Consider the following 11,776-nt stretch of genomic DNA (forward strand, 5'->3'; position numbering starts at 1 on the left):
CAATATATTCAAAATGCACAACACACAGTGAAAGTGTAACCTGAGTATGTAGTGTATATGTGTGTCTGCGAGCATGTGCACCAAGCATACGTGAGGGAAGTACATATTTATGTGTCTGTGTTCATTTGTGTGAAATGAGGCTGGATTCATGTGAGGAAAAATGAACATATCCAGCTGTTTATGGTCAAAGCCTTTGACTCTAAATATCATAAGGACACCATATATTTTACACCACATTTACAATGACACACAGCATCATTATGAAGGCTATGAAAAAAAGTCATGCACTAACAGCTGCACTGATATCAGCTGTCAATGTGCAGTGACCTACTTGCTGTGGAGTATGATATTCAGTACGAAACTGAAGTGTGTTCAAGCAAGAAGCACAAGTGGAGACTACGGAAGAGGATTAGGGCCACAGGAAAAAAAAAAAAAAAGAATTCTGACTTTAATCTCAGAATTCTGACTTTATTCTCAGAATTCTGACTTTAATCTCAGAATTCTGAGAATAAAGTCAGAATTCTGACTTTTTTCTCAGAATTCTGACTTTATTCTCAGAATTCTGACTTTTTTCTCAGAATTCTGACTTTAATCTCAGAATTCTGACTTTTTTCTCAGACTTCTGACTTTATTCTCAGAATTCTGACTTTATTCTCAGAATTCTGAGATTAAAGTCAGAATTCTGACTTTAATCTCAGAATTCTGACTTTTTTCTCAGACTTCTGACTTTTTTCTCAGACTTCTGACTTTATTCTCAGAATTCTGAGATTAAAGTCAGAATTCTGACTTTAATCTCAGAATTCTGACTTTAATCTCAGAATTTTGAGGTGGGCACCTGCAGGCTTCCAGCTTCGGTGACAGCGATGTGTCCAGTTTGGCAGGTGGAGAACTAATTCACTAAATATGGTGGATATAAGTGACTTTTTGCGTGGCCGAGGGGTCCCCGAAGATGCTATTTTATTAATGGAAGAGCAGAAGGTGAGTAACAAAAAAGAGAAATAGTTTGGTGTCTCCTATTTTTACAGGAAAACAGTTACGGTACAGTTACGGTTAGCTGTTAGCATGCTTGTTAGCTTATAATGTTATATAGGAATGAACGTGTTTCACGATGTTACAGTATACTAGGTGAATTGACGTTTTAACTGTTGTTGATCGCAGGATCATCCCAGATGGGTTCGTTGCATTTTATTTTATTGTTCTACTATTTCAGAGTTTTTCAAGGCAGTTAAGCGGAGCTGTGTTACAGATGCTAGCCGCCTGCCAATATCACTGATATATTTGATGTGTACAAGTAAGTTACACTTAGTACAGCGGAGGAGAGAAGCTGTAATGAATGTTTATGCGGATATTTCACTCAGAAAAATGGGTGGCGTTCATACACAGCCACCGACACAGCCCCGGTTGTTGTTCTGACGGTGGCCGACTGACGATCCCCTCACAACATGTTAGCTAACACAAACTAATGTAGTGCATGTAACTGTGTATACGTTAGTGGTACAGTGTCGGAAGAAATGAGCAAACTGTTTATAATGTCAGAATGACATCATCTTTCTCCTATATATAAAAGTGCTGGCTGAGGAGCGCTGCCGGGTTGAACTTTGACCTCGGAGTGACGTGACGTTTGTTCGCACAACCAATAGAAGTGCAGAAAGTCGCAAATCAGGCATATTGTTCGCATAAACACAAAAATAAATAACGAAATAATCCCGATATTGTGCCAAAGACTGATTTACAATGTTACTTTGTGTTCTATGTGTAATACCTTTGCTTAAATGACTAAATGGACTGTGTATTTATGACTCTGCGTTATAGTCTTACATACATAAGTAACATTCATATGTACAGATAAAAATGTACAGAGCTATGTACACAAGCGTGTACACAAAAGTCTACTGCTGATCGAGCTGCTCAGTGGTCGTACAGTCTCATGCAGAGAGCGTGGAGGTGTTGTCCATGGTGGATGTTAGCTTAGACAACATCCTCTCCTCCCCAGTCTGCTCAGTGGACTTTAGCAGACCGCTAAAGCTGGCCCTCCCGACCAGTTTGTTAAGTTTCCCCCTGTCCCTCTCTGCCATTCCACCACTCCAGCAGACCACAACATAAAAGACAGCAGACGCCACCACAGTGTCGTAGAACATCCTTAGAAGACGTACTACCTACATCATAACCAATCAAGTCCCACTTTTTTTTAAATACAGAAGAGGATTTATTATTTACTGAAAGGCTATGCCTTAGTTTGCTTCTTTCATTATTGTGTTTCGCCCTGCATAAAATAGATAGCTTTTCTGATAACTACAGTCAATACTCTCCTACTGGCATTAACCAGGCCTAAGAGGCTTAACTGTAATATTGCTTTGCAGCGTAAATGTTGCAGAAAATGACTGTCTTTTCTTTCTTCCTGTGTGCAGATTGACTGTGACGTCATAGCGCTGATGGATGACGCAACTTTGGCAAACTACATTCCCTCGTACGGAGACCGAATTGCCGTCTTCAATTTCTGCAAAAGCAAGCAACCACTGTCAAAAAGAAAACTAGGACTTCTGCAAAAACTTCGTGAGAAAATGAAAACCAGAAAAGAAAGTCCAAAGGAGAACACTTCACATACAGATGCAGGAATAAGACAGACAAAGAAGCAAAAAGCAACACGCAATGTTGAGATAGGATGGATACATTGTGATGGAAAAATAGCCAAACAGGTGAGAGCGAAGCAGGGAGGTGGCACTAGAAAAATTCAAATGGCCACTGATGCTGGATTAAAAGATATTCTTCAGGAAGGAAAGAAACTTTTTTTTCCTAATGGCATATCTCCTAAGGGATGTGAAACAGATTTTGAGTTTGAGGTTTGGGACTTTAAACAGAACCACCTTACTGATGATACCTGCCAGTCTATTGGCAATATGTATGAGGCAGCGAGACTGACAATGTTACGCTTCTACATTGCAACAAAACCAAAAGATCCTGAAGAAGATGCCAGCGAGACATCTGAAGTGGTGTTTGTCTCAGAAAGCAGTGGCAGTGATATTAATCCATTGCAAGTGGGGGAAGTCAGGGGTAATTTTGATGAAGTCATCGCTGGTTCAGAAATTTTAGATGATCCAGAAATTACTTTTGGTCCAATTTTTGATGCTGAAGAAGATACAGAAGACACATTAGTCTATGAGGGTTTTCTTGTACCCCTCAGTCCACCTAATTCAGAGAACATAATAACAATCACCATACGTCATACTGACACTTTACATGACATGATTACTGCTTTCTCTGATGAGGAGATTTTGACCAAAACACTGAATGTGAAGCGCATACTTCCAGACAACACAGAAGAACCAGGCACTGGATCAGGAATACTAAGAGATGTACTCACATGCTTCTGGCATGAATTTTATGAGCGATGCACCCTAGGTGCAACCATTAAAGTGCCATTCATTCGCCATGATTTTCCTGCTGAAAAATGGAAGGCAGTTGGGCGAATACTCCTGAAAGGTTACCAAGAATGTCAGTATTTTCCAAATAAACTTGCAATCCCTTTTATGGAACAAGTGCTTTTCAGTGGTGTTTACAGTGATCTTAAAGCACACTTTCTACAGTTTGTCAGCAGCCAAGAATGTGATGTTTTGATGGAAGCAGTAAAAGATTTCTCTGCAGTTGACTTGGATGATCTTGTGGAAATTCTTGACAGTTATGGCTGTAGAAAAAGAATCACTGCTGAGACTCTTCCTACAATCCTTGATGAAATAGCACACAAAGAGCTTGTCCAAAAACCAATGTTTGTTATTGACTGCTGGCGGGAGATCATCGACCCCCATATCTCCCTCAGTCCGGAGGGACTGACCAAGTTATTCTCTGAACTGCAACCAACTTCAAAAAAAGTGTGCCAGCTGCTGAAATTTGCTGTGGATTTGACTCCACAACAAAAAGAAGTGAAAAATCATCTCAAAAGATTCATCAGAGAGCTGGATAACATTAAACTTCAGAAATTTATGCGTTTCTGCACCGGATCTGACCTTATAGTAACAAACAGTATTTATGTGGAATTTCAAGATATGACAGAGTTTACAAGAAGACCAGTCGGACGCACGTGTGGGAATGTTCTGCAGCTAGCTAACAGCTATGAAAACTTCCCAGATTTTCGTTCTGAATTTAATGCAGTTCTTGAAAGTAATGTCTGGGTGATGGACATTGTTTAGACTCTCACAGCAATGCGCTACATTTGAACTGCTCATGCACACTAGAGCATAACTGTAAAGAGATGTTAGGAATATGTATTTTTATGTATTTTGAACTTATACAGTATACTTTTTTTAATTAGAGAGAAGTTTCTCATCTCTGTTAGAAGTCTAGTTTTGGCTAATATTTCATTTTCTTTTATCATTTTGAGTTTTACATAATACAGTCACAAAACAAAACGAACAGGTACACTGTTTACTACCATATCCAGAGCTGTCTTCACCAAATCCAAGCTTTCCAGCTGTAAGACAGAAACCTTCAGCAAAAGCATGAAGAAAGATTACTTAAGATCTATAAACTATAATTAAACTGCTCTTAAACGTTCTTTAATGCACCATGTGTGGTGTGAGAGCTCAGCACAGTCAAATACTTTTGTAAGTAATTAGTAGAAAGACTAATTCATTCAGATGGTATTTTCTTATTAGGTCAGGGCTAAAACTGAACATAGTTATAACGTAAAAGTAATGCTGTTATGCAACACTGTATTGTAAAAGGAATAAGTACAATTTTATACTTTAGCATTTGTCATGTCTGAAAACATTTTGCTTTACAGTATATGCAATTTTTAGTTAAGGTAGGTTAAGGTATCAAAGTTTGGCATTTGTTGTTGATTACAAAGGTTCCATATAAAGTTGGTGAAAATATTTTTTTAAATTCCAGTATTTTCTTAATGTCATATTGTTTCTAAGCATACCTGTTATTCATCCATCAAATTGATTCAAGCTGCTTAAAGGATTCAGTCTGTTTTGAAGATGGTTATTGATTACTGAGATCATAAATAAACACTGTACACTTCAGTGCAGTGGTCAAGTACTGTGATTATTCAGGCATCCTTTTGTAATGCCAAATTGTCATGTTCTCAGATATAGTATTAATCTTAACACCTGAAAAAATGTCTTGTTACTGCCAGAAATTATGCATTTTTATTTGTATGCATGTATGTTCTCAGTCATTCACACTTGTTTTTATTTCTATACCATAGATGACACTGAAGGAATATGTGATACCACAATAGCCAGTGTTCATGGTCTTTACAGTAAGTCACTGATGTATACTGATGCATAACAAGACTATATGAGATCTATAAGTTTGTTTTAAAAGTTGAGTCATTCTTGTTACAGGGCAGCTTATACGGTTATGAGTTTTAGCCATGTTATTGGCATTGGAAAGAACAGGTTTCTTGTAAACTTTTTCCAATAAAATGTTACTGTACACAGTACATTTGTATTGTTGTTTTGAATATGTTCATCAAACTCCATATCTATTTGAACATGCCAGAATTCAAGAGACTGCCACACATGAGCTCAGTAACATGGAAGAATACCATTTATTTTTAATTTCAAATATTTCATAAAGATACACAAATATAAATGTAAAACATGTTGCACTTAATGGGACAATAACTTGGTTCCACTTGCAGGAACTGTTTTGTTGCATTGTTGCTGGGATACTACAAATAAAAGTCAAAATATTTTTGGTATGTTTCTTATAATTTTAGGATTCATATCATGAAGGAGCCTTGTATACAACAGCTAACACTGAATCAGTATAGCAATGATTCGTGGTCATTTTACATGAAAAACCAGCTAAAATATCTTACAACTAACAGAAGTGAAATACATTAATAATTAAGTGATGGATCTTCACATGGGTAAATGATTATAATAGCTTTGCTTTAATATAATTGCACTAAAAGCTCCCCAAAAGGCATAACGACTTTAAATATTAACAATGATACGTTTATAGAAACATGCTGTTGTCAAGACCTAGAATTGTTAATGCTACTATGGTTTGCTGAAACATACCACAGATAACCCGGGCACTTAGCATATCATATGCTGGTGCCTGGGTTTCCAGCCATGAATATTAAGAGTAAAGTTTGATACAGAAAACAATGAGCAGGGAGCTGGTCAGTTTATATTTTATATACTATGCACATGTCTGGCAACAAAACACAGAAATTTATATTGCAATTTACTGGTAGGCAGGTTTACACCACTTATGATTCAATCAAAAATATAACATTTGTAAATGCAGTTTAATGTATGGCCTTTTAAAAGGATTGACATGTGTTTCATAACTGATTGATAATATCACAATATTCAGCTTTTTCAAGTAATATATAAACATTTCTGTTTAATGGTAGTGTGAATGTAGAAAAACATTTTTCATTTAATGCAGTGCAGAAATACCTGCATAAAAGGTACCTGTAAGACATGGCACCTACTATCAAATCACGTTATCAAGATAAAGAGAAATATTTTGTATTTATTTGTACATTTACACACTGAAGTTCCTTAAATACTTTGCAGTATTTCTTCTCTTAACCTAATGTACAGATCCGCAGCACCAAGTGGATCTCCTGGGGCATCCCATTCATTTTCTACCATAAGCAGACAACACAGTTCAAAGACTGTTTCATCACAGGGGTGTTGACCTTTTGGGCTACACTCTTCCATACACAAAGTGATATCCTCCATAGAAATAGGCTTCAGTCTATCCTCAGCACTGTGCAGCTCTGGAAATGAGTACATTACTACTGGTCGACCCGATGCTGCACTACCACTTGGCCGGATTTTGTGCGAGTTCCATGTGTTCACAACTTCATCAAGTTCATCCTACATGAAAAACAACACAATATAAGTACCGGTATATGAAACAGACCATGTACCAGTAGATTTAGCCAAAGTTGAGGCTTATTAACTCATTAATCAACAGACATAGAAACTGACCTCTAATTAATGTAAAACCAAGCAGCAACAACAAAAGAGCACTTTCACTAAACAGCACATGGACACAGAATGGTGCTGCATGATTCTGCTGTTGAATAGATAGCCCAACACTTTATACTCAGTGTGCAATGATTCTACAATAAATTTTCAATAGAGAATTAACCAAATGATAGGATTGCTTTCTGAAACCGTGCCCAAAGGACCACTAGGTAACAGACTCCATAGTAATTTAAACCATGTGGCAATAAATAAAAAAAAAATGCTCCATGCGCCTGTGCTGAGAAAGGTGCAGTTACTTCCACTGATAACATGAATACAATTCCATCAAAGTATTAAAATGGAATCCCAAAAAGTTGATTCTGTTCATCTGGATGTAGCGTTTTCAGTGTGAGAAATGTTCTGTCAAAAAACATTCCTTACCTGGCTGATTGAGCATGCATCAAGACATATTAAAATGGAAATAAAATTCATATTTAATTTAAAGAAAAAAAATGTTCTAACCATATTTATATTTTCTATTTATGCAGCTAAGACATTACATAGCATGAGCACATGCTTTTACCTGAATAAGATTGAGAAAGCAGAATTGGATAAGACTTTTGTCCAAAAAATCCCCTGTGAAGTGGCCATCATCCTGAAAAGTTTGAAATAAGTTCATCCAAAATTGTGCACTCTGTTTGCGTAGGGTAGCCCACCATCCTTCTATACGTTGGTTGGCCGTACTTCTTCCGTAAAGGAAACTTTTCTCACCTGCAAAACTGTCTGTGTGGTTTCTCCGTAAAAACATCTGCATTTGTTCAACACAACCATTTTCGGTACCTCGGTCAGCACGTAACCTTTCTGGACATCCGCTGATGCATGAAACTGTTTTCAGAAAATAACTTGCAATCAATTTAGGGTCACTGTTTGTAGTATAAGCCTCCATCCATAAAACATAGCGGCTAAAACCATCTATGCAGCCACTGATAGCAATACCATATGGTTTCAACTTGTCATAGCCATCCATGTGCCAGAGAGCATTTGGCCCTCTGCAGCTGTACTGTCGTCTTCTCAACCGTCGAGCTCGTCTCAGTTCCACACCTTGAGGGTCAAGCAATTTGATTATGCATCTTACAGTATCTTGTGACACCACAAATCCATGTTGAATTGCACGTAGATGTAGCCAACGATAACCTTGCATCTGTCCATTTGTCATGATCTCTTGTTGGACAAAGGCTAGCACTTCCTCCAAGTTTGATTGATTCTTCCTTCTAAAAAGCCCAAGTCTTTTACAAATTCTCTTTAGAGTTCGAACACTTATAATTGTCTGATGACTATGTGCTAAAATTGAAAGTATTTCTTTGTTACTGAAAGAAAGTCTGAAATACAGTCTTATTAAGTCATCCAAATCTGACATGTCAGCCACTGTTTCTCTCACTTTGAGAGGTGAACTTTTTGCAGAAGTCCTAGTTTTCTTTTTGACAGTGGTTGCTTGCTTTTGCAGAAATTGAAGACGGCAATTCGGTCTCCGTACGAGGGAATGTAGTTTGCCAAAGTTGCGTCATCCATCAGCGCTATGACGTCACAGTCAATCTGCACACAGGAAGAAAGAAAAGACAGTCATTTTCTGCAACATTTACGCTGCAAAGCAATATTACAGTTAAGCCTCTTAGGCCTGGTTAATGCCAGTAGGAGAGTATTGACTGTAGTTATCAGAAAAGCTATCTATTTTATGCAGGGCGAAACACAATAATGAAAGAAGCAAACTAAGGCATAGCCTTTCAGTAAATAATAAATCCTCTTCTGTATTTAAAAAAAAGTGGGACTTGATTGGTTATGATGTAGGTAGTACGTCTTCTAAGGATGTTCTACGACACTGTGGTGGCGTCTGCTGTCTTTTATGTTGTGGTCTGCTGGAGTGGTGGAATGGCAGAGAGGGACAGGGGGAAACTTAACAAACTGGTCGGGAGGGCCAGCTTTAGCGGTCTGCTAAAGTCCACTGAGCAGACTGGGGAGGAGAGGATGTTGTCTAAGCTAACATCCACCATGGACAACACCTCCACGCTCTCTGCATGAGACTGTACGACCACTGAGCAGCTCGATCAGCAGTAGACTTTTGTGTACACGCTTGTGTACATAGCTCTGTACATTTTTATCTGTACATATGAATGTTACTTATGTATGTAAGACTATAACGCAGAGTCATAAATACACAGTCCATTTAGTCATTTAAGCAAAGGTATTACACATAGAACACAAAGTAACATTGTAAATCAGTCTTTGGCACAATATCGGGATTATTTCGTTATTTATTTTTGTGTTTATGCGAACAATATGCCTGATTTGCGACTTTCTGCACTTCTATTGGTTGTGCGAACAAACGTCACGTCACTCCGAGGTCAAAGTTCAACCCGGCAGCGCTCCTCAGCCAGCACTTTTATATATAGGAGAAAGATGATGTCATTCTGACATTATAAACAGTTTGCTCATTTCTTCCGACACTGTACCACTAACGTATACACAGTTACATGCACTACATTAGTTTGTGTTAGCTAACATGTTGTGAGGGGATCGTCAGTCGGCCACCGTCAGAACAACAACCGGGGCTGTGTCGGTGGCTGTGTATGAACGCCACCCATTTTTCTGAGTGAAATATCCGCATAAACATTCATTACAGCTTCTCTCCTCCGCTGTACTAAGTGTAACTTACTTGTACACATCAAATATATCAGTGATATTGGCAGGCGGCTAGCATCTGTAACACAGCTCCGCTTAACTGCCTTGAAAAACTCTGAAATAGTAGAACAATAAAATAAAATGCAACGAACCCATCTGGGATGATCCTGCGATCAACAACAGTTAAAACGTCAATTCACCTAGTATACTGTAACATCGTGAAACACGTTCATTCCTATATAACATTATAAGCTAACAAGCATGCTAACAGCTAACCGTAACTGTACCGTAACTGTTTTCCTGTAAAAATAGGAGACACCAAACTATTTCTCTTTTTTGTTACTCACCTTCTGCTCTTCCATTAATAAAATAGCATCTTCGGGGACCCCTCGGCCACGCAAAAAGTCACTTATATCCACCATATTTAGTGAATTAGTTCTCCACCTGCCAAACTGGACACATCGCTGTCACCGAAGCTGGAAGCCTGCAGGTGCCCACCTCAAAATTCTGAGATTAAAGTCAGAATTCTGACTTTAATCTCAGAATTCTGAGAATAAAGTCAGAAGTCTGAGAAAAAAGTCAGAATTCTGAGAAAAAAGTCAGAATTCTGAGATTAAAGTCAGAATTCTGAGAAAAAAGTCAGAATTCTGAGAATAAAGTCAGAATTCTGAGAAAAAAGTCAGAATTCTGACTTTATTCTCAGAATTCTGAGATTAAAGTCAGAATTCTGAGAAAAAAGTCAGAATTCTGACTTTAATCTCAGAATTCTGAGAAAAAAGTCAGAATTCTGAGAATAAAGTCAGAATTCTGAGATTAAAGTCAGAATTCTTTTTTTTTTTTTCCAGTGGCCCTAATCCTCTTCCGTAGGAGACAAAGGGTTACTTTTCATCATGAAAAATTTGGCTTTATAAATGAAATATTAAACTAATTTAATCATGTTACTTGGGGTTATGAAAAGTGTGCAGACATTTTGTTACACATAAAAATTAAATGGCAGATTATACGAAACAGTAAATCTACTGTTCATCCCAGAAGAATTTTACCCCTTTTTTACTTAAAAAACGTGCGTAGGCAATTTATAGTTTTCAGTAACGTGACTGACTCACTACCCTGGCAGGCAAAACATTACTTTATCATAACAGCCAACAGTGGACAGTCAGTAGTACTGCAGGACAAAAGGTGTTCTCTTTTCCACCTGTCTTGAGCCGAGAATATTTGAATCAATTGTCCATGGAAGAAAAAAAAAAGATATGAGGAGAAGCTATGATTTGGGGGGACTTGTGATCTATATTCTGCCCTGGTAGCTTTATTTAAATCCCTGAAAGTGGCAACATCTCTCCTGTAGCATCAGTTTGGTGACATCTATGAGCACCTTGTTGATGGTTCCTCATCTTAAGTAAGTAAGTAAGTAAGTAAAATTTATTTATATAGTGCTTTTCACAGAAAAAAATCACAAAGTGCTTTACAACACAGAAAATGGGAATATAAAAACAATATAACAGTAAATAAAACAATGTAAAACAATAAAACTATAAAAAACAGCATAAGAAGAAATTAATCAAATGCTTTTCTAAATAAAAATGTCTTCAGCTGTTTCTTACACTGCTGCCAGGATAAATGCTTTCAAAAGAATGGACATCATGCAATTTTGATCTGCATTTGTGAATAATGGCACCATGCAGGAGGTGAAGAACAAGAAATTGTTTAACTACCAGACGTGAGTCTTACATTTTGTTGATTTGGACATTTACAGTGCAGGTCTAAAAAAAAAAAAAAAAAAAAAAAAAAAGTGCTGTTAGTATTAATTTGTCACATTAATGTCATCCCGTAACACTAAAATTAGGGCGACCGTAGCCCGTAGCTCAAGAGTCTTGTAATCGGAAGGTTGCCGGTTCGAGCCCCGGCTCCGACAGTCTCGGCCTTTGTGTCCTTGGGCTAGACACTTCACCCGTTGCCTACTGGTAGTGGTCAGAAGGCCCGGTGGCGCCAGTGTCCGGCAGCCTCGCCTCTGTCAGTGCGCCCCAGGGTGGCTGTGGCTACAATGTAGCTTGCCATCACCAGTGTGTGAATGGGTGGATGACTGAATATAGTGTAAAGCGCTTTGGGGTCCATAGGGACTAAGTAAAGCGCTATACAAATACAGGCCATTTACCATTTAAAATTGA

General features: G+C 37.9%; 1 protein-coding gene and 1 long non-coding RNA gene across 5 annotated transcripts; one reads left to right on the forward strand and one right to left on the reverse strand.

The window, feature by feature from the left end:
- The first annotated feature begins 809 nt into the window (after positions 1-809).
- Positions 810-5,443, forward strand: LOC309715740 (uncharacterized protein). Of its 2 annotated transcripts, none has more exons than XM_082549090.1 (2): positions 810-978; positions 2,409-5,443. In XM_082549090.1, the coding sequence occupies exons 1-2, from the start codon at positions 904-906 to the stop codon at positions 4,182-4,184; spliced, it is 1,851 nt and encodes a 616-aa protein (XP_082405216.1). In that variant the 5' UTR covers positions 810-903; the 3' UTR covers positions 4,185-5,443. The 2 variants fall into 2 exon arrangements, with proteins under 2 accessions (XP_082405216.1, XP_082405217.1); XM_082549091.1 differs by lacking the exon at positions 810-978 and adding an exon at positions 985-1,291.
- Positions 5,444-5,539: 96 nt separating this feature from the next.
- On the reverse strand, positions 5,540-10,275 carry LOC309715741. 3 transcript variants are annotated; one of them, XR_014279278.1, is made up of 4 exons: positions 9,959-10,275; positions 7,932-8,528; positions 7,519-7,820; positions 5,540-6,842 (listed from the first exon to the last, which is right to left on the reverse strand). It is a non-coding gene; the product is annotated as an uncharacterized lncRNA (long non-coding RNA). The 3 variants fall into 3 exon arrangements; XR_014279279.1 differs by having other exon boundaries at positions 7,519-7,590; positions 7,707-8,528; XR_014279280.1 differs by having other exon boundaries at positions 7,519-8,528; positions 9,959-10,274.
- Between the last annotated feature and the right edge of the window lie 1,501 nt (positions 10,276-11,776).

Source organism: Aulonocara stuartgranti, assembly GCF_965226115.1.
Source record: "Aulonocara stuartgranti genome assembly, chromosome: 10".
Lineage (NCBI taxonomy): Eukaryota > Metazoa > Chordata > Actinopteri > Cichliformes > Cichlidae > Aulonocara > Aulonocara stuartgranti.